General features: G+C 35.7%; 1 protein-coding gene and 1 non-coding gene across 12 annotated transcripts in view; both read left to right on the forward strand.

Moving 5' to 3' along the window:
- Positions 1-26703, forward strand: part of UBAP2 (ubiquitin associated protein 2) — a 115347-nt gene that overhangs the window by 51637 nt on the left and 37007 nt on the right. For all 11 annotated transcript variants that reach the window (XM_027874497.1, XM_027874496.1, XM_027874498.1 and 8 more), the window contains exons 7-10: positions 8854-8908; positions 9324-9427; positions 18996-19051; positions 24390-24457. In XM_027874497.1, coding sequence (XP_027730298.1) covers positions 8854-8908; positions 9324-9427; positions 18996-19051; positions 24390-24457 — 283 coding nt within the window. The remainder of the gene's footprint in view (positions 1-8853; positions 8909-9323; positions 9428-18995; positions 19052-24389; positions 24458-26703) is intronic.
- Positions 25929-26008, forward strand: LOC114052537. The gene has a single exon (XR_003570276.1). It is a non-coding gene; the product is annotated as a small nucleolar RNA SNORD121A (small nucleolar RNA).

A 26703-nucleotide genomic window follows, 5' to 3' on the forward strand; every position in this document is an offset into this window, starting at 1 on the left:
AGGATTTTGTTAAAACAACAACAGCAAACAATCCTGAACTTAACAGAAGATTTAACATAAGATCCAAGAGAAATAAAAGGTGCATATCAAAGACTAATTACAAGGCACTCAGTAAGGACAGGCTGTGCTTTTTATATGTGGAAATGTAAAGTGTATGTCTAAGATTATTATTAGTAGTGGAGTAGTTGAAAAAAAAGATTGGGGTACACCTGAGTGTGATAGGGTTCTAAGAAGTAAAACCATCGAGGAAAAGGTAAAAAGAGCGATTATCTCATACAAATGAGGTGTGAAGGGAAGAACTGACGCAGAGGAATTAGATGGGGGAGGAGGGCTGGTAGTTCTAGAACCCTAAATTCATTGGCAATGGGTTTAAGAGGGAACAGTACATATATATTTAAAAGGTTGTAAAAGTCTTCTAAATTCAGAAAGAAAAGGCTAAGGGGAGAGAGAGGGATTTTTAGAGGGGAGTGTGAGGGAATAGGATGGGGGGTATAGAAAGGTGTTTAGTTTAATGAGAATGGGAAGATAAGGGAGGGATCCTTGGGGGGTGGGTAGGTCAAGTACCAAGAGGGCAAGGTAGCAGTTAGAAGTAAAGTAGAGGAGTCAAGAGAGATAGGAAATAAGAGATATATGCAAACATTAGATGAGGAGTAGAATTTATTAGGGGAAAACAAGAAGGGATAATAGTCATTATCTCAGACAAAGTTAAAGCTAAAATAGATTTAATCAAAAGAGAAAAAATAGGGAAACTACACTATAAGTCAGCCATATCAATCAATAGTATTTTAGACTATTCAGAATAAGTAGACTACATAAGGTTGGAATATTGCTGTGGTGTAAGAAATGATAAATTGATGGACTTAGAAAAATATGGAAAGACAAAGGACAAGTAAGTATAGTACAGTCTTCCATAGATGCATATGAATGTATGTCTATATATGAGTATGATTATAGATACCTAAATACCTGTATGTGTATATGTATGTATATATCTTTGTGTGTGTGTGTGTGTGTGTGTGTGTATCTGTGCTTAATTGTAGCCTTCTTGGAGGGGAGGGAGAACAAAAGAAAACTTGCAGGGAAGCAAAGAAAAGATGGACAGCTCCGAACACAATACATAGTATTTATTATGTAGACTTTCTTGAAATGGAAATTTATTGTTATATATTTTGAATCCTCTCACATTCTGCTGTGCATATAGCAGTGCTTTTCTTATTTGGTATTTAAGTTTTAATATTTAAGCTTATAATATGTTTCTTTTTCTTATTGTGTATGTAAATTTTTGTATTTAAGTTTAAAATAAAATTTTTTTAAAAAAATTCATGGGTCCCTGGAAATCTTTGTAACCTCTGGTTAGGATCCCCTGTAGTAGATATTGTTGCAGCCTAGAAGAAATCCTGTGGTAGGAATTAGAACCTCTGCTTGTCCACAACCATATCTTTTTCATGGAACCTTCAGAATTCACTAATTATACTACATAAGATTTTTTTCCCTAGCAGTGAAAACTCATCAAGAGTGTTGTATAGGAAGATTTTTATTTTACAGTATTTTCACTCTAAGTGCTTAATTCTGTAATTTTAGGAGTGAAACAGTTATTAGAAATCACCTAATTCAACTTCACTTTAAAGTTGAACGAGACATTATTAATCTTACGTCAAATTCCCAATCAAAACCAAATTTAATTTGTATAGGTTCAGGTAACATGTCCTGTGCTTCTCTGTGTTTGTTTTGTTTATTGTTTTATTATTAACCAGGGAAATCCTGTTACATTTGAATACCACAATTTATTTAGCAATTCCCTGATCAAAGTGTGGCTTCTTTATTTACATATCCTTACTACTATAAAATATCCTGTGAATAAATATAAAATAGGACCTAATATATAGGATATTTAAGATGTGCTTCATGTATTTGTGTATAGCTTCATAATTTCATCATGAGAAAATAGAAATCATTCACAGTGAATCCCCTCTTCTGATCTCACAATCCCTTCATATTATTATCCCCCCATCTCCTCTTTTACTTCAGTCTCGTGATCAAGAGGTGACCCTTCTGTGTTTCTTTTGTCTCCTTTGTTGAGTCATCTGCACTTTATTCCTGCTTTGCCAGCTGCCTTTTGGGCACATTGGAACTGAATGTCTTATCAGCATGTTAAACTCAGCATGTCCAAAACTGAACCCATTACCTCCACTCCCACTCTCCCCCCAAATCACTTTCTTGACTATATTCTTCCTTTTCAAGTTGCTGACATCTTCCAGGCACCCACTTTTGCAATCCTATTTTCACATTCCACTGCTTACTCCACACATCCAAGAATTTGCTAAATATCATAATTTTTTTAGTCTCCAGATATCTCTAGAATGCATACATTTCTCTTTACTATCACAGCCATCACCTCATTTCAGGCCCTCATCTCTTTGGCTGAACAGTTGTGATTGTTGCGCTTCCTTGTTTCTAAACTGACATCCAATACATCTTCCAGTTCCCATCTCTTTTCCTTACATTGACTGTCCCGTATGTCTGTAATATTCTTCCTTCTCATCTGCCTCTTGGAATTCCTTGATTTCCTTCAAATTTCAACTTGAAGCATTTTCTGATTCTGCCAGTGTATAGCACCGTCCCTCCATAAACTAGCTTGTATTTATTTTGTATCTGTTGTGTATATATTTCTATGTGTACATGCTGTCTTCCCTGTTAAGAGTGTAAGATCTTTGAGCCTAGAAGCTATTTCACATTTGTTTTTGTTTCCCCATATCTTATTTTAGTGATTGATACTGTGGGAAATTAAATGCGTGTTGATTGATTCAAGTGGCTTGATGTTTAATGGTGAGTCCTTTAGTAAAATGAATCATCTCCTTATTTGTGTGTTTGTCATTATTTTTACGTATTATAAAAGTGAGAAATATCCTCACAAATAAAGATCATTGTGGGCTGGGAACCAAGAAAGCTTCTTGGTAGCTATCCTGATGACATCTGATTGCTTCTGAGACCCTTTGCAATTCTGAGATGATATAATTCTTTGACCTTTTCTGGTGTTCTCTTTTCCTTTATAAATAATTTGTGAAATGCATTTCCAGGCAGTGTACATTATTAAAGTGTTCTTATTATATATATATATATATATATATATATATCGATCTAATATTGTAACTATATATTTTTAAGAACTGTATGTGTAGCTGAATCTATAAAACTGGCTCCCTTCTATTGTGATACTGCAACTACCGCAGTGAATTTGAATTTCTTTTGTATTTCTCTTTTCCCTTTGTCTTTTTCATAATATATACTCTTTCAAAAGCTGCAAAAAATAAGTTTCTTGGGTGGTATGATTTTTTAAAAATATAACCCATTTGGAAAAGAATACTGAAAGGTATCTTGATAGGCTTGTAATAGATTACCACTGTTTCGTACTGGATTTGAGGCACATTCGTTCTGTTATGAGAAGATTCTAAGGAATTACTTAGGAGAGATTTTTAAATTACGTAATTTATGAATCACTAATTTTAAGTTCTTTTTAACACATGTTTTGCATCAAAAAGTAAGATTATACACTTAGGACTCGAAAAGGGTGTTAGAACTAGTCCAGCCACCTCATTTTATAGATGAGATCCTCAGGCCCGGAGAAGTTAAGTGATTTGCTCAAAGTCAAATAGCTATAGTAAGTAACCTAGCCAGTTTCAACTCACATCCAGACCTAAATTCTGTATTCTTAACTGAAAGTCACTGAGAATTTGTTCATGTCCCATTTCCACCAAATCTCTTAAGAGAAGAGGGGTAGAAGGGAAGCTGTCACTATCTTCTCAAATCTGTTAGGTCTAAGCTTGGTCTTTATAGACGCCAGCCTTCAATTTTTAATAGTTTCTTACTGCTTTTCTATTCCCTGGATTTCCCCATTTCCTGCTTCCTGCCAGAGAACCCTTCCTTATAGCAAAGAATTTTTTTTTAATAGAAAAGGAAGAAGAGGAAAAAATTTAAGCAAAGCAGTTTACACATACACATACACACACACACACTCTCTCACACACTCACACTCTCTTGGACTTTATAGCTCTGCAGAAGAGTGGAGTGAAATGTCTTCTTATAACTCTTCTTTGTTCTTTGTAATATAGTCATATTCAGTTTCAGTTACTTTCTAGTGGTAGTTCTTTCTGTTTGCATTGTTGTTATCAATGCATATTTTTTTTCCTGACTCTGTTTATTTCCATTTGCATCATTTCATGTAAGCCTTTCCATGTAGCATTTACTTTCATTTGTTTTATTGCTCTTCTTTGCATTTACATTATTTTAGTCATTTTGTATATTATTTTCCTGGTTTTGGTTACCTTACTTCATTAGCTATCTTTTATGGTTCCCTGTAGTCATCATATTTTTTCTTACAGCACGGTAAATACTACATTATATTCATGTACTAAAATTTATTTAGACATTTCCTAGCTGATGGGTAAATCCTTTATTTTAAGTTTTTTGCTACAAAAAAAAGCTACTATAAATATTTTGTAGCAAATGTGATCTTTCATTTTGTCATTGATTTTGTTGGGTTGTACACTTAGTGAAATTTCTGGGTCAGAGGATTAGCACTTTGTATGACAAATTTTATTCTTTTCTTTTCAAAGAATTGTCATCACACTTTATTCTGTGGACCATTCATCTGATTTTCATTCAATTCAGTGATATTAAAATAATTAATGGATGTGGTAGTTGTTACTGTCATTCATCTAGTTGACTTTAGATTTTTTAACATAACTTCCTTTAAAGAAAAGATCTTTTTAGGGGCAGGTAGGTGGTACAGTGGATAGAGCACTGGCCCTGAAGTCAAGGAGGACCTCAGTTCAAATCTGGCCTCTGACCAAACACTTGATACTTACTAGCTGTGTGACCATGGGCAAGTCACTTAATCTCAATTGCCTTAAAAAAAAAAAAAGAGCTTTTTGCTAACTAAACAAAGCAAGAAATTTGATACTTTCCACTCTTGTTGCTCAAGAGGCTGAGTGAGTAGTTTAAAGACTCAGGTATTAGTGGAAGGGGCTGAGTAAAGATACAGAGGGATGAATTTGGGTTATAACAATGATATGGAAGCATTGTTCTTCCTGTTGGGAAACTATTCTTCAGTAGTAACTACCTTTTTGGCATTGTAGAATTGTTAATGCTATATGTATATAAGCAAGTTTTGCTTTCCAAATGCAAATGAAAAAGTTAAACTCTGCATTATACTGTCTGTGACTCTTAGAATTGGAAGAGACCTTAGGGAAGCATCTAGTATAACTTAGGAAAGCAACAGTCCTGCATATCCTTCAAATTTTCATATGATGAGAAATCCACTACTTGAGGCAGTCTCTTCTACTTTTGGACATCTCTTATTGTTGGGAAGATTTTCCTTTGTATCAGGCTTAAAGTTGCTTCTTTGCATTTTCTCATTGTTTCTGGTTCTGTACTTTGGGACCAAACAGAGCAAATATAACCACTTTCACAAGTGACAGTCCTTCAGTACTTGAGGGACAGTTAGTACTATAGGCCAAACACTCCCAGTTTTCTTTTTCTTTTTTTAAAATAAATTTATTTATTTTTAGTTTTAAGTATTCACTTCCATAAGATTTTGAGTTCAAAATTTTTCTCCATCTCTCTCCTCCCCCCCACCCCAAGACGACATGTAAATTGATATAGGCTCAACATATATATTCATATTAAATCAGTTTTCACATTAGTCATGTTGTAAAGAAGAATTAGAACCAATGGGAGAAACCATGAGAAGGAAGAAACAAAAAGAAGAGAGAGCAAATAATATGCTTCGATATGCATTCAGACTCCACAGTTGTTTTTCTGGATGTGGACAGCATTTTCAATCTTGAGTCTTTTGGAATTGTTTTAAATCCTTGCATTGCTAAGAAGAGATAAGTCTATCAAAGTTAGTCATCGCATAATGTGACTGTGTACAATGTTTTCCTGGTTCTGCTCATTTCACTCAGCATCAGTTCATACAAGTCTTTCCAGGTTTTTCTGAAGTCTGTCTGCTCGTCATTTCTTCTAGCACAGTAGTATTCCATTACGTTCATATGCCACAACTTGTTCAGCCATTCCCCAACCTGATGTGCCTCCCCTCAATTTCCAATTCTTTGCCACCACAGAAAGAGCTGCTATAAAAAACACTCCCAGTTTTCGTTCTTCATGCGATATTGATGTAAGGTATTTGACCGTCCTGGATTGCTTCTCTCTGGAAGCTTTATAGCTTATTTTTTCCTAAACACTGGCTTCCAAAATTGAATATAATACCGCAGCTGTCTTTTGACCAAGTCAGAGTACAAAGGGACTACCATCTTATTTCTGGAAGCCATAATAATGTTAGGATTCTCAGGTAGATAGGTAGGTGGTGGTGCAGAGGATAAGAGCAATGGAATTAGAGTTAGGAAAGCCAGAGTTAGACTCATCCCTTGAGACACTACTTACTAGCTGTGTGACCCCCAAGCAAGTCACTTAATCAATTGCGCTCAGTCTCTGTTTCCTCATCCATAAAATGGGGATAAAGTCCTATATCACAGGACTGTTGAGAGGATCAGATGACAATTATAGCTTTGTAACCTCATTTGAAATATGGTATCGCTAGGGGCAGCTAGGTGGTGCAGTAGATAGAACACCGGCCCTGAAATCAGGAGGACCTGAGTTCAAATTCGACCTCAGACCAAACGCTTGACATTAGCTGTGTAACCCTGGACAAGTCACTTAGCCCCAATTGCCTAAAAATAAATAAATAAAATTGCCTTGTTTAAAAGGGGGGGGCGGGCAGCTAGATGGCTCAGCGGATAGAGCACCGGCCCTGAAGTCAGGACCTGAGTTCAAATCTGGCCTCAGACCAAGCACTTGACACTTACTAGCTGTGTGACCCTGGGCAAGTCACTTAACCCCAATTGCCTTAAAAAAAAATAAAATAAAATATGGTATCGCTAGATCCTTTTCCTTCTCTTTCTTTATTCCCTTGATATTCTTGATCGTTTATTCCTTCAGATTATATATCTTGTTAAAATTTAGATGGACTAATGCATTCCCTATGTGTCCCACTCATTTCTCTCTCTCTCCTCTTTCCCCTCTATCCCCCTCTCATTCTCTCTCTCTTTGATGGATTTACAACTATGGAAGTTATGTTCCATCAGAACCAAAATATCTTGTCAATATCTGTCCTCTAACAGTATTTCCTATGCATGTCAATTACATAAGGTAGAACAAGGAGCTTTGTTTGACCTTTTGATTATTAATATCAGATGAAGTATAAAACAAGTCTAGTTTGCTGGTCTTACGAAGTATGTTTAGTGAAGAGTACTTTATCAATGATGTCATCTTTTAGATCAGAGGCGTCATAGGAGACTGTTGAACTAGATTAAAATATAACCGGGAAATGTTTAACAATAAAGAGACAATACAACAAAGAATGTTAATTTGTGGTTATCTAGAGCCATCTGGGATTTGTTTCTATTTGAGTTTGATTTCCCTGTTCTAGATGCCCTTTTTCTTATAACATGTGCTGATTGCATCAGATCCCAAGGGAATACTGGACTTAAACACATCTAGCTTTAGAACATCCCTTTCATATGAAATGACCTTACCCTCTCAGCGCACACTAGTTAATATAATGTTGTTGCAAAACTTCTGCTACTACTGACCTTCCCTGGCTCCTGTTCTCCCTCTGACCAAAGTTTCCATCTTTCCTCCTATCTCCCTCCTAGTGGTTGTTTGATGATAGTTAATGGACTGTAAGGGAGACATGATTTGCCACATTTATCCTTTCCTGAGGACCTCTCTCCCACACTCCTCACCCCCATTTCATATCTGCCTTCTTCCTGCCAGTAGTTTGGAGCTAGGGAAAATACTACTCCTGTATCTCCTAGGAAAGGATTTTGGGGTGGTGGTCTTGGGGACCGGGAGGGACAGAGGACATAGACAAATGATACTTAAGTCCAGTTTTTGTGCTGGGGCTTTAGCTGGAAAGATGGCAGAACTCATGTTAGAAAATGAACATTCTGTCACCAAAACTTTGTTCTAAATTAGTGGATTTAATACATTTTTAAGAAGGCACCATAATGTATTATTAGGTCCTTACAGGCTACATTGGAAGGCCATTCATTATTTTAAGACATTTTCCTACAGGAAAATGTTTGATTTTCTAGACAAAAGACTTAAAAATCAATTTGGGAGCCTACTTTGTGTACTGTTTGTGTATTAATTGCATAGTATCACAACAAAGAAAGGGAGAAACAAAGTGGGAAAGAGAGGTCTAAATAAGTTTAAGTCCTTGTCCTCCCCAGATATTTCTTTGGCCTTTCTACCGCTTTTCCTTGTCTGTAAGTTTGTTCTTATCTCTTAGAAATCCAAATCCTAACGGTTTCCTGCCACAGTGATAGCACTTTACTGTGAGCTGCTGGAGCTGGGTATTAATGCAGCCCAAAAAACTTCTGCCCTGTTTTTGAAAGCCAGCCTCCCCTAGCAGTTGATGTCACTGATTGTCCCAACAATTGGGCTGAATATTTGTACAATGATTTAACTCTTTAAAGGAGCTAGACTCCTTTATTCCACCACTATCATATAGGCATTTAACACAAATAACCTGTTAAAAACCTCAGAGATACGATTAATGGGTTTTGTTTCATCATTGTGTTTGTTACAACATTGACTCCCAGATTAGAAAGTGGCATGTGAAAAATGTTCTTAGTTATTGGACTTTCTTGTATAGATAAAGAACAGAGTATTTTTAGAGAGAACTGGAAATATTGACAGTTAAGGAAAGTGTTGGAAAGGGAATTAAAATACTGTCTTGCTACTGTATAAAATATTTTTTACACAGAATTTCTCTTTTGCTTCCTTTTGTAGGATTTGGACGTGGGAGAGGGAGAGGGGCAGGGCGTTTCTCATCCCAAGGTATGGGGTAAGTATCAATTTTACACTCTGACTAGTTTCCCCTCTTATTTCCTTTCCCCATCTTGCTTTTGTTGATTTGTTTGTGCCACAGGTGTTTTCTATAATTGTGAATATTTAGCTTATATTTCATTCCTATGAAAAGATTTATACAGGAGAATATTACAAATACAACAGTTTCATTAAGGCAACTTAGAGATGTCTAGTTAAATTTAGCAAGTGTAATTGTGTATTAACAAAATGCACTGTTACAAAACTGAATGAATGTGGGGTTTTGTTTGTTTTGTTTTGTTTTGTTTTTGAGAGGGCTACTATTAGAATGAAAGGAAATGGGACTTTTCCTGTAGCAAAGCAGCCATACTTTAACATTTTAGAATTTTGGTGTTGCAATTTTATCTTTACTTTGCAATTCTTTCAAATCCTAGGACATTTAACCCTGCAGACTACACAGATTCTTCAACCACTGATGGCTTTGGGACAAAACCAGAAGTTTGGGAAGCTGGCCAGAATGATACAGATGATGGACCTGGTAGGAGTCTTCAAAAAGAACTAAACTGTAATAAAAATGCCCTAGTCAGAGGCATTTTGAAAGTGCTTGAGATATGGATTATTGTTAAAGAAATGGAAATCATTTTTCATATATAATTATGAAACTAAACATACCAGATAATTGGCAGTGGTTTTTGAAATTAGAAACAAAATGCAAACAACTTAGAACTTAATTTTCTTTGTGATCATGAAAAATGGACTGCTTAAGATAGTCTGATTTTGCTAAATTTTGCCCTCAAAAAGTTCCTGATAACATTCAGATGGTCAGTAGCCTGTAATGCATTTCTTTCTACTTGGATAGAAAAAAATTACTCTTTATCAAATACCAGATGATAATCTTACAGGGTAAAATTTTGCCGTTAACTCCTTAGGAGATCGTACAAACTATGAATTGCTGGGTTTTGTCTGATAGTGTTTTAATTGTATTGCCTTCTTAGGAATACATGGATATAAGGTTGAAAATAGAGATGTTAGTAGTTAAATATTTTTTAAGCAACAGAAGCTTAACAGAAACTTGGATTTACAAAATTCTTTACAGCTCAGAATTATTTTTCTCCTAACATCCCTGCTTGGTAGATAGCAAAAATGTGATTTTCTAGAATTAAGGTGGTCAAATTAAAGGTTGGGGAATTTAAGTGCTTACGTACTTGATACATTCTCTATAACATAAATTTTGTAAGTAGTATAATGCAGAGATTTCATGTCATCTCAGATCAATCCCCAGAATCAGCACAGAGTAGACATAATCTTGCTCAAGACCTATCAAGCAAAAATTATTTTGGATTCGAAGGTAGAAAGCCAAAATTTGGCATTTAATTTTATTTTCACATGTGGTGATTCTCATAAAAAGTTTGGGCCACATTTACTTTATCAAGACCAGAACAAAATTCTAGAATATAAATCTATTAACTGTAACTGGATTACATGAGCACTTGATAAAAAGAAAAAATCCACATGCTATTGGAATTAATTTAAAATAAACTGACTTATTTATCTTTATGATAAAAGTTTATCTAGGACCAAGTTGATTATTTTAATTTTCTTTGTATTATAATTATTTTACATGTTTTGGTTTTTTTTTCCCCCCACCCCAAGTAAAGTTATATGAATTTTTTCCATGTGCTTCACTGCATTTGTAACAGTGTTGAGCACAAAGTGTGATTAAATGATTGTTTCCTAGGTAAGATCCCTTACAAGTTATTGGATATTAGAAATATATACAGTCTTTGGAGGGGAAAGCCAGAGTCAATCATAGTGATTTAATCTCCTGTTCACTGGGAAATCTAACTATTACAATACTCCATAAATAAAAATCTTTTTTTCAAATGAATTCTCTAAATTAGAATTCAAAGACCTTTTGTTTTTGTGAGTTATGCCTAACAATATTTATTTCTATTAGATTGAAACATAAATTTTTAAAAAATATTCGACAAATAAAAATAACAACAACCTTTTTGATGGAAAATAACCTTTCTAAATTAAAAAAAATAAGCAAGATGGTCAGCATTATTTTTTACACATTTTTGTAAATCTATGTCTGGCTTAAAAGAAAACTGCCAGACTGTAATCTCCTTCTGCATTTTATCTGTTGTGGTAAGTTGTTTTGGTTGAAGTATATGAAGATGATTCATAATATCTTAATATCATTATGAAAATAGTTTTGACCTTGTGGACACCTTAAAAGCATCTGGGGACCTCTAGGAATCTGCCAAGTACGCTTTGAGAACTGCTGGTTTCCGAGTTAAAACTGTGTGGTGTGATCATGGACAGAAGTGCTTTCTAAAAAGTTTTTGTTCTTCTGAATATGTGGCCTTGGGCAGTCTTTTAGGACTCTTTTCCCACCTTATTTAATTTGAGATGTTAATTAAGAGATATTAGGATAAATTAAAAAAAAGTTTAAAGGAGCATAAGTTTACATAGAGTCACAGATTTTTAGCTAGAAGGCACTGCACAGGTCATTTGTTTCATCCAGTTCACTAATTTTACAGGTACGGTAACACTCTCTAACAGTTGTATGCACCAGTTCTTTTCATTATTCTTTGATTTGGACTTAAGGCAGCTGGTCAGTGTTTTATTAGTTCCTTACTTATCTCGGCTTTCAACACATTATTGTCCATTCCTCCCCCCTACCCCCCATCCTTTTTTTTTTTCTCTTAATTAAGCGAGGCAGTTGGAGTTAAGTAACTTACCCAGGGTCACACAGCTAGTAAGTGTCAAGTGTCTGGTCTGAGACTGGATTTGAACTCGGGTCCTCCTGACTCCAGGGCTGGTACTCTATCCACTGAGCCATCTAGCTCTCCCTCCTTTACAGTCTAAAGGTCTTCCTCTTGGTAAGGAAACTAGAAGCGAAAGTGGAATTGAGTAAGTTTGCATTCTTTTTTCATCTGCTGTTATCCCTTCTATGCCCAAGTAGAATTCTGTCTTTGGTGCTTGTCTTTTCCTGAATATTGCTAATATATTGCTTTTTCAAAATGCTTTATTTCTTTTCAAAAAAAAAATTTTTTATTGTTTGTTTCTTAAATCACATACATTCCCCACTTTATACATTTTTGCTGTTCTAGAAAGCTGTCCCTATAGCAAAGCCCAAAAGAGAAGGAAAATCATTCAGCAAAATTAACCAACATATTGAAAGCCTTTGACATTCCATGTACTGTTTCACACCCAGAGTCTCCCACATCTCCAAAGAAGGGTGAGAGGTACCTTCTCATATCTCTTCTTTGGGATCTAGCTTGTAAATTATAATGTCACAGTATTCTGTTTCAGTTTTGATGATTTTCTTCTCCTTTTTTTTCCATTTACGTTGTTTTTGTTGTGTATATTCTTTCCTGGTTCTGCTTACTCCTCCTTTTGTATCATTTCATGGAAATTCCCATGTTTCTCTCTATTGTTCATATTCATCATTTTTTATATGAAGTATTTTACATTAAGTAATAACTAGAGATTAAGGCCTCTAAATTGTCCTCAACAAGTCTTTCTCAATTATATTTTCGTTTGATTTATCTTGGTCTAAGAGGAGTGCATTGAGAATCCCCAATTATTATACTTTCTCTTTCTTACTATAAATTGATTGGCTTTTCCTTTAAATGTATGCTTTTAGGTGCATATATGTATCAATTCATTATGGTACCTTTAATTATAATTTTAATCAAGTCTACTTTTATTCTTGCCTTTTCTGAAATGATTGCTACTCCTGCTTTTTTCTATTTCACCTGACTTTTTTTTTCTTAATAGTATTTTTTCCAGTTACATGTAAGGATAGTTTTCAACATTCATTTTTGTAAAATTTTGAGTTCCAGATTTTTCTCTCTTCCCCCTCCCCAAGACAGCAAGTAATCTGATATAAATTAGATATATACAATCATGTTAAACATATTTTTACGTTAGTGTTATGAAAGAAGAATCAGAACAAAAGGGAAAAACCACGAGAAAGAAAAAACAAAAAAAAATGAAAATAATATGCTTTCAACTGCATTCAGACTCCATAATTCTTTCTCTGGATGTAGTTAGCATTTTCCATCATGAGTCTTTTGGAATTGTCTTGGGTCATTGTATTACTGAGAAGAGCTAAGTCTACCATAGTGGATCATTGCACAATGTTGATGTTGCTGTGTACAGTGTTCTCCTGGTTCTGCTCACTTCACTCAGCTTTAGTTCATGTCTTTCCATGTTTTTCTGAAATGTACCTGCTCATCACTTTTTGTAGCACAATAGTATTCCTTTATATTCAGATACCATAACTTGTTCAGCTATTCCCCAATTGATAGGCCTCCCTTCAATTTCCAATTCTTTGCCACCACAAAAACAGCTGCTTATAAATATTTTTGTACATGTGGATCCTTTTCCTTTTTTTTTTTTTTCTTCTTGTAAGACAGTCGGGGCTAAGTGGCTTACCCAGGGTCACACAGCTAGTGTCAAGTGTCTGAGGCTGCATTTGAACTCAGGTCCTCCTGACTCCAGGGCCGGTACTCTATCTACTGTGCCACCTAGCTGTCCCACCTTTTCCATTTTTTATGATTTCTTTGGGGTAGTTACAGTCCTAGTAGTGGTATTGCAAGATCAAAAGATATACAGTTTTATAGCCCTTTGGACATGATTCCAAATTGCTTTCCAAATTGCTCTCCAGAATGGTTGGATCAGTTCAAAACTCCACCAACTTAGTGTTCCAATTTCCAGTTCTGTCACATTAGCCAATCTGCTAGGTGTGAGGTGGTACCTCAGAGTTGTTTCAATTTGCATTTCTCTAATCAGTAATGATTTAGAGCATTTTTTTCAGGTGATTATAGATAGTTTTAATTTCTTCCTCTGAAAACTGCCTGTTCATATCCTTTGAGCCAGTTTATCAATTGGGGAATGGCTTATATTCTCATAAATTTGACTCAGTTCTCTATATATTTTAGAAATAAGCCCTGTATCAGAAATATTGGCTGTAAAAATTGTTTCACAGCTTTCTGCTTCCCTCCTAATCTTGGCTGCATTGGTTTTGTTTGGCCAAATTTAATGTAATCAAAATTATCCATTTGCATTTCATAATGTTCTCTATCTCTTGTTTGGTCATAAATTCTTCCTTTCTCCATACATCTGACAGGAGACTATTCCTTGCCCTCTTAATTTGTGTATAATATTCACTCTTTATGTGTCTAAATCACGTACCCATTTCGACCTTATCTTGATACAGTGTATAAGATGTTGGTCTATGCCAGGTTTTTTCCATACTCTCTTGCAGTTTTCCTAGCAGTTTTTGTCAAATAGTGAGTTCTTATCCCAGAAGCTGGAGTGTTTGGGTTTATCAAACAGTAGATTGTTATGATTATTTAATAGTGTTTCTTATGTACCTAACCCATTCCACTGATTCATGACTCTATTTCTTAGCCAGTACCAAATAGTTTTTTTCTTTTTTTTATTAATTTATTTTGATTTATCAGTAATCACTTCCATATGCTTTTGAGTTTAAAATTTTTCTCCCCCTTCCTCCCCACCACCCTCCCCAAGACGGTGCACAATCTGATGCAGGCTATACATTTACATTCGTATTAAATATATTTTCACATTAGTGATGTTGTAAGTAAAAATTAAAACCAATAGGAGGAACCATCAGAAAGAGGAAACAAAACTCAACAGAAGAGGAAAAAAAATAGCAATTCAACTTCCATAGTTCCTTCTTTGGATGTGGATAGCATTTTCCATCACAAGGCCTCTGGAGATGTCTTAGATCCTTGTATTGCAGGAAAGGGTTAAGTTTATCAATATTAGTCATCGCACAACGTGGCTGTTATTGTGTACAACGTTTTCTTGGTTCTGCTCACTTCACTCAGCATCAGACCATACAAGTCTTTCCAGGTTTTTCTGAAGTCAGCCTGTTCAGCATTCCTTATAGCGCAATAGTATTCCGTCACATTCATATACCACAGCTTGCTCAGCCATTCCCCAATTGATGGGCATCCTCTCAATTTCCAATTCTTTGCCACCACAAAAAGAGCTGCTATAAATATTTTGGTACATGTGGGTCCTTTCCCCATTTTTATGATCTCTTTGGGATATAGCTCTAGAAGTGCTATTGCTGGGTCAAAGAGTATGCACATTTTTATAGCCCTTTGGGCATAGTTCCAAATTGCTCTCCAGAATGGCTGGATCATTTCACAACTCCACCTACAGTGCATTAGTGTTCCAATTTTTTCACATCTTCTCCAACATTTATCATTTTCCTGTTTTGTCATATTGGCCAATCTGATAGGTGTAATGTGGTGTAGTACCAAATAATTTTGATGATTGCCACTTTATAATATAGTTTTAGATCTGGTATGGCTAGGCTACCTTCCTTTGCTTTTTTCCCCCCCATTAATTCCCTTGATATTCTTGACTTTTTGTGCTTCCAGATGAATTTTATTATTTTTTTCTAGCTCTATAAAATAATGTTTTGGTAGTTTGGTATGGCACTGGATGAGCAAATTAATTTAGGTAGAATTGTCGTTTTTATTATATAAGCTTTGCCTACCCTTGAGCAATTGATATTTTTCTAGTTGTTTAGATCTGGCTTTATTTGTATGAAAAGTGTTTTGGAATTTTGTTCATTATAGTTCCTGGGTTTGCCTTGGCAGGTAGACTGCAAAATATTTTATATTGTCTATAGTTATTTTAAATGCTATCTCTTGCCTGCTGGGCTTTGTTGGTAATATATGGAAATGCTGGTGATTGTGTGAGTTTATTTTATATCCTGCAACTTTGCTAAAGTTGTTAATTCACCTGACTCTTAATAGAAGTTTCTCTGTCTCATTACATTTGCGCTTCTTTGTTTCCAGTGTACTCCTTACAAGCAACATATTAAACAGTCTGTTTTGTAATCCATTCTTCCACTCTCCTATGTTTCCATTCACTTATTATTAATTGTACATTTTTCTCCACCCTATCATTTTACATTTTCCACCTCTTTCCAAAGGAGTTTCACAGAGAGCTGAACGTATTGAATACTACTGATTTGTATTTTATGTATACTGCTTCTGTTCCATTCCTTCTTCCTCCCCCACTCCATTTGTGAGTTCTTACTTTTCTTTTTCTCCCTTCACACACCACCCTCTAGAGTGTTTTATGACTGACTCTTGCCAGAATCTACATTCCATCTAAATCTTTCTTTCCCTTTTCCCTGTCATCACCTTATTTTCTATTTAGTTTAATGTATTTCTACACCAAACTTAGTATCTTTGTCCATATTTTTTTTCAAGTGAAAGTAGGGCTCATGTGTAGCCTGCTTTCCTCATCCCTTCTTTCATGTTAATATTGTCTTGTGTTCATGTAACCTGATTATGTGAAATAGTAAGTTCTACCCCCATCCTCCTTCTTTCTTTCATAATGTATTTCTTTTCCTTACCCTTTTCTTTTTTCTCTTTAGATCATCACAGTGCACCAAAATCCTCCCTGGCCCCTTCTCTTATTTACTCCCTCTGTGATTCTTAAAGACATTAATTTTTTTGAGCAGAGAGTTGTTTCAAAAATTTTTTTTCCAAAAAGTTCAAGAGTTCTATTTTTTCAAAAGTTCTATGTCAAAGAAGTTCATTTTCCCCCCTTTAAGATCATACTCAGTAGTAATTTTTGGTTATTTGCTTATGAACTATTGTTCCACACACTATTCTCCTTTATAGTGGCTGCTAGGTCTTATGTGATCCTGACTATGATTGCGTGATAATTTAACTCTTTCTTGCTGCTTACAGTATTTTATCTTTGACTGGATACCCAAGTGGGAGCATGATGAGGAGATGGCCAGGAAAGAAGCCTAGGCCCTGGCAAGATAAGGCAAAAGCTCACCAATCTGTCAGAGCTGCTAGGCCTAGGACTAGAGCCCAAGTTTCCAGTGGGGGTGGAGAATGGAGATAGTGGTCCAAGTACAGAAAGAATATTGAGGAGGTTATGACTGGGAAGTGTTATGAACGCCTGAGCCCCTGCATAGTAAAAGAAACACTTGTCATAGGTAGGGGACCTAAGAGTCCTATAGAATCTAAGGTTCTAGTGGGGGAGTAGGTAGAGATATTTGTCTGAGTAGACAGAGAAGGGTAAAAGTCTTCATTTTTTCTAGAAATTCCAGTAAAGCTGGTGGCAGATTTGAGATTTTGCTAGTAGATGATGTGGACTTATTTTCTTCTACATGTGTGCCTTTAGCATTCCTGCATTCATTGGGACATTTTTGTTAATGATCTGTATTATCTGAGGCATAGGTAATGAATACTGTATTCAAGGACCTCAAAAGTAGCTGGCTAATATGCTGTGCTGCGGCTTCTTGTGTAACTGGGAAAGGTGTTGGAGGCAGGGGTCTGAGACAGGTCAGACCCTGATTGTTGACTTTCATTTCTTATGCCTTGTCTCTCTTTCCCCTCCTCCTCTGTGTTTCTCTTTTTCCTGCCCTTTTTTCCCTTGGTCTACAATCTGGCCTTTTCTGTTTAGACCTCTTAACTAGTGCTTCTAGGCTTCTCTCTCTATCTTTATATGTAACTGAGGTGGCATAGAGCACTGACTATAGATTTGCTTTGGATTTCTTGATCATTTCTCAGTCTACTTTGATTTCATCCTTGCTGTAATAGTTGAATAGAGCTAGACCGTGGTACTTTTCTACTCCCTCTACTGTCTAGAGGAGAGTCTTTTCTTTGTTTCTTTAAGACTCATGCTTTGAATATGCCTTGGTTGATTTACTTCCACATATTTGATTGACTTTGTGGTTTTTTTGAGAGGGACTTCCTTTATTCCCTCCTGAATTTTGTTGTTATTATATGGAAATGATATCTTGTGGGTTTATTATGGGTTTATTTTGCTTCCTTCTTTGTTACCAATGCCATTAATTTTGTCAATTAGTTTATTTACTGATTTCCTAGGCAAACCACCTTTCTTCATAACACCATCTACTTCCAAGAAGGATCTTTTCTTTGATCCTCCTTTTCCTCCTTATATAGGTAAAATAATACTTTCTAAAAATGTTATGTGGTTGTTTCTTTATCTGATTTCTTTACTTTCAAAAGTAAAAGTTGTGGCTAATACATCAGAGAAAAACAAGTATTTTCCATGCTGTTATTGCTAAATCAGCATCACTAAAGATGAGTATCTAGTAACTTTTAAGGAGATGCATATAATCCCCTAAGTCTAATTTAGAATCATAGATTCAGAACTGGAAAGGACTCTGGCCTTTAAGTCCAATCCCTACTTATTCTCTAAAGGAGAGAAACAGATGCACATGTCCAATTTTTTTTGTCAAGTCTTATGTTACTATGTTGACATCACTAGTACATGTCCTCATTTCTCTTCTGACACTGCTAACAGCCTTGATGCAAATCCTTTAGCAAAGCTCTGACCATATTATCCTCCTAACCCATCATTCCCCATCTCTGCCTCCTGGCTTCCTTCAAGTCCCAACTTAAATCTCAGTTTCTACAGGAAACCTTTCCCAATCCCTCTTAATTCTAGTGCCTTCCTTCTGTTTATTATTTCCAGTTGTTTGTATGTTTTCTTTAACATTAGGTTGTGAGTTCCTGGTAATCAGTGACTGTCTTTTGCCTTCCTTTATATTCCAGCACCCAGCACAATGCTTGGCACATACTAGGTACTTAGTAAGTGGTTATTGACTGGCTAATTTCTGTCTGACTGCTTTCTGGTTTTTCCCAGTAATTCTGGTCACCTGTTGATATCTTTCCTGTGTAATTTAATGTCCACTAGTTGTTTCTAAGTTTTTGCATTCAAAAAAAAAATGTTGCTATTAATATTTTCTTATAAATTGGTCCTTTCTGCCTTTAACCCATCATTCTCAGTATTTGTCATCTATGAGTAATAGTTTGGTACCTCTCTTGGTTAAAGCCAGTTTTTTCCCCAGAATGGTTAGTCCATTTTTTCAACTCTGCCAGCAATGTACTTGTGTACACAATAACTTTTTTTTTTCCGCACAGTAACTCTTAAGCTGAATTGATGTTGACCTAGAACATACCTTTGCTTCAAATGACATGGAGTTAAGAGTGGAAGACATCTGAAGTAAAAGTATACTCTGAAGTTCAATTTTTTTTTTTTTTATCATATTACAGCAGGGGCATGGAAGAATTCTGTGGAAGAGTGGACAACAGAAGACTGGAATGAAGATGTGAGTATGTGTTGTAGATTGGATAAAATAACTGTAACAGTCAATTAGTGCTGATTTCGTGGCTATTCCATCTTTGTAAGCCATTTTGCTAAGTGTTGAAGATACATAGATAAAAGTGAGAGTTCCTTTTCCCTCAAGAAGGTTAGGGGTGAGGACTGTGTAACATTCACATGTACAGATGCATGCACAACATACAATGTCCTCTGATAGAGGAAGATACTGAGCAGGGTAGGCCAAGCTGTGTGTTTGAATTGGGTTTTGAACAAAATTAGGGATTCCAAGTGGCAGAGGTGAGCTTAGAGAATTCCTGCTTCCAGACTCCTCATTTTGGCTTTTATACCCTCTTCAGCCTAGCTAGTGAGTGTTTTCAGCTCTGTTCCTTAATTACTCACCTTCCCAAACCATTTGCCACACCCAAATCTGTCTCTTTACTTTGCCTTCAACATGTTTCTTGTACCCATGTCTCCATACTTTCGTTGTTGTTGTTGTTCTTGTCTCTCTCCTGCCCAAAAACCTCCTTATGTATCTTCTCATTTCAAACCCTGTATGTCCTCCAAAACTGAGGACACAGGGTGGTACTTCAGAAAGTCTACTGTGTGTGGAGGCAGAAACGGGGTTCACATTACCTGTATGATCTTGGACAAGCCATTTTCCTTCACTAAAATAAAGTAGTTAGATTAAATCACCAGATCTCTTCATCTCCCTTCTTACTCAGATTCTATACGCCTTCCTAGACCATTCCAGCCCACATTGATAAGTTCCTCCTTTAATTCATGTAGCAGTTTTTTGCCTGTACTTCTCATTTGATAGTTAATAATGTATGACTGCTTCCTTGTGGCATTTTTTACTCTTTTATTTTTCATGTACTCTCATCATGTATAAGTCATGGTTCTCTTTGTGCCTCCCCCTTCCCCCATAGCAACTAATACTATACTTTGTGCATAGTAGACGCTCAGTAAGTGTGTTCTATTTGATTATAAAGACGACATCATAAATGGATAGTTTACAGTCCGTAAGTGGATTGTAAGCTGTTTTATATTTGGGTTAGGTGAAAGAACTACAGTTGTTTAGCTTGGATAAAGGAAGTCTGAGAAGAGCGATCTGAAGAGTTATCATCAGGAAGAGAATGTGGACTTTATATGTTGGACCCCATACAAATGAACTAGAATTAGTTCATAAGATACAAAGAGACAGATTTCTCCTTGACTACTGGATAACTTTTCTTAAAATTAGAGTTTAAAAAAAATATCAAATGGGCTGCTTCTTGGTTGAGTTCAGTTCAACAAGTGTTTATTTAATACCTGTTATGTGCCACGTTCTGTGCTAGGGCCTGAGGATACCAACACAAAGAAACGGCCCCCTGCCCTCAAGGAACTTAGAGTTTGTTCAGCAGAAATATTTTGCACACAGATAAGTAAATATTAATATTTTCAAAGTAATTGGAAGGGTTTTTGGTAATTGATAGGTGATGACTAATACTTAGGGAAATAGGATAAGACCTTGATAAAATGGCTTCCATTTCACTTGAAAGCTTTAGTCATTGGCTGGTTGACCACTACTTAGTGATCATTTAGAAGGAATTACTGTTGAGGTATGGGTTGTACTAAATGATATGTTCCTTCTGACTCTCATAATCTCATGATAAAGTTATATAGAATTGCATCCAAAGAACCAGAATTAGATTTATTGTCTTTGAAATTAGGAGCCAGACACATTTTTCTATTTACATAAATATGAAAGAAAACAAATATTTTTATGGGATCATAAATTTAGAGCCTGTAGGGTTCTTTGAGGTATGGTGGTATGAAAATTACCTGGAATCAACAACAATTTGAAATTTTTCCATTTTGTAGCATCATGTACATGTGTTTCTACTGACAGGCTAATTCAGTTCATCATCCTTGATGAAATAAAACTAGATTAAGCTGATTTCCCCATTTTTAGTTAGTTCTTTTTGGATTGAGTGCTAGATTTTGGAACATACACACATTTCATTGCTTTCTTATGTTGTTTTTTAATTCTTTGGTTTTTAAGAATGGCTTTTACTCCAAGGAAACTTGCAAAAGATAGAGCTCTTTAAAGGGCACACTTTGACTCTTAGAGTATTGAAGTGGCAATGGGTAAGTGAAGTTTAGAGGCAAGTCAAAACGTTATTCCAATACAAAATAAAATGAGATTGATCACACTGAAGGCTAGCTTCCACTGGATGGGATTATTGATCCTAATATAGTGCAGCGTGGGCTTCTTGAATTTGAAACAACAGCAAGTAGACCAGTTTAATAAAACACAGCTATTGTCTTTATAAAGAAAAAAAATGTTTGTCTTAACCAAGATGGTGTAAAAACTGGACTAATGAAAATTCTTCCTGCTAGAACTCACCTTTTCACTTTAAAACTATACCAAAACTACTATTAGAAGTTCAGGTGAGCCGTAAAATCTCGGCATCTTTGTTAGATGGCAGAATACAATTAAAAAAATGTTTTGCTTATTTTTTACTTCCATTGGGCCTGCAAGTCTTGCCTCCGTTGGGGGAATTATGAATACTGATAAACATATTACTGTATTTTGAAGCAAAAATATTCTGAAATTATAAGAATTCCCATAGGAAGATGGTATGCTGTATTATTGTCCTTATACCATGCCACATCAGGAAAGAGCAAGAAATGTACAGAAACATACTTAAATGGTTTCAGAACTTGACTGATTTAAAACTCATTGAGAATTTCTGGGGTATGATGAATTGGGTATAATTTGTGGGTTGTAATGGATTTGGGAAAATGGAGCATTCATCAAAGCTATCCAATATAAAAAGTGTGCTTTCTTGTTAAATTTTAGAATACATGTTAAAATCTTGTGAACACAATGTAAAATTGTGTAACACAAGTAAGTGCACCAAATGGAGCACATTTTGCTTATTAAAAGTTTTTTTAAGTTGTAAAAAACTGTAAGATTAATTATACATCAGAAAATTGTACCTGACTTTGTCTTAAGTCATTCTCGCAACTGTGGTCTTTCTAGACTGCCATTTCACTTTTGAGGAAAAGAGGTGATGACTTGCCCTCTGCATCACAGGCAGTGTAGCTGCTCCAGATTCAGTTCTCTTTCTTACTCAACCATAAGGAGCTAACTTGTTCCACTTGTCATTATCCCCATTCTGCTGTTTAAACTGAATGGTGCTAGGTGGCACGATCTTTTAAAACCACAGTTAAAAACTATGACCACGCAAGAGCAAGAAGAATTAATTTCACATTTGTAGTTTTAGTTAAAATTGCAGAAATTCTAGGCTCCATGTGTCCTTTTTATTTAATTAATTCCTGTCATCATAGACACAACCTTTTGAATTCCACACTTGGATGCCCATTTATGGCTAATATTTGACTTTTCTACTAACTTCATCTGCTCACATGGCTTCAGTGTGCTACTTCGATCAAATCTGATATCAGCTACCTGTTATTCTTTTTTTCCCTATGCTCCAAACCTATTCTTGGTCATTACTATGACCCCCAGTTCTTCAACCCCACAGTAATTTCTAAACTATCACTCTTGCTGTGGCTTCATTTTCCTTCCTACTCAGTCTTAACTATGGTTAGCCAATCTCAACATATCTTCCCTCCCTGCAGCAAGGCAATACATTTACACTTCTTTAATTGATTTATTTACCTCACAACAGTTGTTCTGAGGCCTCACTTCTCTCCTTCAGCTTCCCATGCTCACATACCCCATCCTCCATCATACATCTTGGTGGAAGACCTCTCATATATTTCTGTATTAAGTATAGACCATTCATCGTGAACTCCTTCTTCATCTCAAAACCCCTTGATGTCCTTGTCCTTTACTCCCAACTCTTAAGTCTTGGCCATTCTTAACCATGCCAACCCCCTCTACTTGTAGATTGTTGATTTTATCCCTCCACGTCTTTTCTAACAGCTTACCCCTGAAATCATTCCCTCCCTTGCCCTGCAATCTATCTCCCTATGTTCTGACCCAGGAGTGGGGATCCTGTGGCCTTCTAGGTCTTCAGGTGCAGCCTTTTGACTGAGGCCAAGTTTTACAGAACAAATCCTTTTATTAAGGGGATTCGTTCTGTAAAGTTTGGATTCAGTCAGAGGGCCACACTTGAGGGCCTAGAGGGCCAGACATGGCTTCGAGGCTGCAGGTTTCCCACCCCTATATTGTCCTATTCTCTGCTACCTAAAAATATGACTATGGGAGAATCACAAATTTCCCTGTCCTTAAAAAACAAAACACCAATTTAAAAAAAAAAAAAAAGAACAAAAAAAACAAAACCCTATCTTAAACCTCCCACCCACTCAAAACACTACCCTAGATTTTTCTGTTCACTACCAAACTCTTAGAACAGTTTGATGAACTCACTACTCATTGACTTCTCTTCTTACTGATTTCTCAGCTTCTTTTACTCTGGCTTCTAACCTCTTCACTCAACTGAAACTGATTTCCCCAGTTACCAGTGATTTAATTGTCACATCCATTGGTTTTTCTTCTGTCCATCCATTCTTGGTCTCACTGCAGTATTTGACACTAATGACTATCTCCTTTTGGATGCTGTCTCCTAAGTTTTTATGACCCTGCTGTCTCTTTGATCACCTCCTGCCGTCATGGGTTTGGGGTTGGGAAGGAGGCCCCTTTATTAATATCCCTTTGCTTAGTCTTTATTCATGATCCACTCATCTTTGCATGTCCCCCAAAGCTTTGTCCTAGACCCTCTACTCTATATACTCTAATCTTCTCAGTTATTTCAGTAACTTTAGTTCTCGGTTTTCAGCAGACGCATCTCAGAAATACGTTCCGTATGTACTTTAAATTCAACCTGTCCAAAACAACTTACTATATTCCTATTGAGAGTATCACTCATATTCCCAGTCTTGGAGCCATACTCTATTTCCCCCATCACATCCCCTCCTCCCATCCCCCATAGCCAATCTGTTTCCACATCTTGGTGCTTCAACATCCATAGCATTTCTTTCATTTGTCTCCTTTCTACCCACCCAGTTACCACCCTAGTTCAGGTCCTTATCCCCTCTCACCTGGATTATTGCAATACTTTTCTAATTGGTTTCCCTATCTCAAGTCTGACTCCTCTGTAGTTTGCCCTTTATACAGCTTCCAGTCATTCTCTCAGAACACAGGTATGGGACCCCTTGTTACTTTAGAGATCAAACACAAAATCCTTTGTTATTCAGAGATCTTCACTTTTCCTATAAATTATCACTGTCTGAGCTACCCTGAGATGGTTACGATATAATAGCCAAGAATTGGTGTGCATGTTGCTTTTATGCTACGCATAATGCCTGGAGTTAAGTTTTTCTTTTCCACACAGCTTTCTGAAACGAAGGTATTCACTGCTTCTTCTGTTCCAGCTGAAAATCATGTCACACCTGGACAAAGGTAAAATCTTCTTTCCTTGATCGCTATTAGAACGAACTTTTCCAATGAGTTAATTTCAGGCTCATTTTATATTAGGTAGGCGACCTAAATCAGGTACCACATATAAAGGGAAGATAAGGATTCTTTTTTTGATATGGATGACTAAGTTAAAATATTTTTTTTCCCAGAATGAGATTTCCAACAGTGGTCTTCACACAAATATTGACAGTCATTTTAAGTATGTTGCCATTATTGGCAGTAGTTTTCCCTATTTAACTCAAAGGAATGAAAGGGGGAAAGTTTAAGATTGAGTTTTTTGGGAAATAGTAGCCATTGTCTTTCTGATTAGAAAGCATAATATACTGTATACTTATGTAGTGGAAAGATCGGGTTTAAACATACGAAACTGTATTTTGTTTTCAGCTGAGTTAATAGAAACTTATTCTAAAGACCATTTATGGATAATGTAAGAGATTGTGAAGTTCTTTTGAATTTTGAGATTCTTTGCTTCTGTACACATGAAAGTCTCTGAATTAGAAGGAAGTATTGTTTTAAGTAAGATGATTTTAATAATATTGACACTCTTATTGAATTAATCATAAAAGAGTACATAAGCTTTATAACTCTGCTCAGCAAAATAACTTTGTTTTAGAGTTAATTTTAGTTAATTATAACAGGAAGAAAAAATGAAGTCCTAAGATTACATTTCAAACTTTCGCTTTTTAGTTTTGACTATTTTAATCCAAATTACTCAATTATATCATCATTTAAGACCTGTGAGTTGTGGTTTATAAATGAACTCCTTTTCCCTTCTGGAGTTCCTAACGTCTTTCTCCTTGTAATTTTGGTTCTCATTAGGTTAAAGTCTAATGAGAGTTGGTTTGAAAATATGTATTACACACATTTAAGAGAGTAAAGTCTCCAAATTAGCAAGTACTTATTCCAAATGTCTCCCTAATTCTCCATCTCATTTCTTAGAATTCACTGAATGTAATGTAAAGTAAATTCAAATGTATCCTCTGCTTAGAATAATACTAAAAGCCTCCACACATTAAAAAAAGCAGTTAGTGGGAGAGGTGTGGTACTTGATGCATGTTAACAAATTAGAAATGAAGCATTTAAAGAAATCATTTCTTAAAAGTTTTTTAGTCGACTCTTTGGTACTGAGGGAAATCTAAAAAATTAATTTCAAGGCCCTTTTTAAAAAATATTAAGTATTTTTCCATGCAATAGATTTGGAGTTCTCAAAAGAATACCTAAAACTGTTTTGTTGCATACATTTTTGAAAGTACTAATTGAGGATTTTGAACATGTGTATAATACTTTTTTTCATGTTTACTAATTGTAGGTGTGAAACAAATTCCTTATCATTTAAGGTGATAGCAAAATTTGATTTTAATTTATGAGATTGCTCCATTTTTTCTTCAAACACCAATTATTTTCAAGAAATACATTCATTGACCAAGTTTTGGAGGGGAGGCAGTATTGAAAAGTCCAAAGAACAATGATGCTCTCTTTTCCAAGCACATATCTGACCAATCCATGCGGAAAATGTTTCTGAGTTTTTTGGACCTAAGAAATATTGTAAATAATATTAGTTTTAGTAAGGTGAGATATTCTCCCCGTGGTGCTTATCACACAAATTTGAAGTACAACTAAAGCAAATAAACAGATTATCTTATAGACTAAAATTCTAGGCTTGGCTTTAATTTATGTTCTAGTCAAATAAGTATTTTGAATATAAACTGCTTCTAGCTTTTGTAAGAAAGACTTCTGCTTGAAAGAGAAGGAATTGTGGAGGCCTCAAAATTACTCCTTATGGGCAAGAATTGGTTGCAAAAACTGGGGATGTTTGCCCTCGAGAAGAAGATTTGGGTGGGGATAACATTGGAAGGGCCTTTCCTTTATAAAAAGCAATTGGATTTGTTCAACTTAGAGCAGAGTGAAAATCTAAGAATAGTGGGTGACAGAGGCAAATTTAGGCTTGAATTAAGAGAAAGAAAAGTCTTTTTGAAAATGAGATTGCCCTGAAGCAGAATGGGCTGCCTCAAGTGGCAAAAGGTAGGTTCTCTCCCACTGGAGGTCTTCAAACAAAGATGGTATAAAGAGTGGTCAGTTATTTATTTATTTTTTTTAGAGTAATTATTTTTTTTCAACATTCACTTTTATAAGATTTTGAGTTCTAAATTTTCCCCCTTCCCAAGATGGGCTTGCAATCCTGATACAAGCTATACATGTATAATCATATTAAACATATTTCCACATTC

Source organism: Vombatus ursinus, unplaced genomic scaffold (genome assembly GCF_900497805.2).
Source record: "Vombatus ursinus unplaced genomic scaffold, bare-nosed wombat genome assembly UNPS02014807.1, whole genome shotgun sequence".
Classification (NCBI taxonomy): Eukaryota; Metazoa; Chordata; class Mammalia; order Diprotodontia; family Vombatidae; genus Vombatus; species Vombatus ursinus.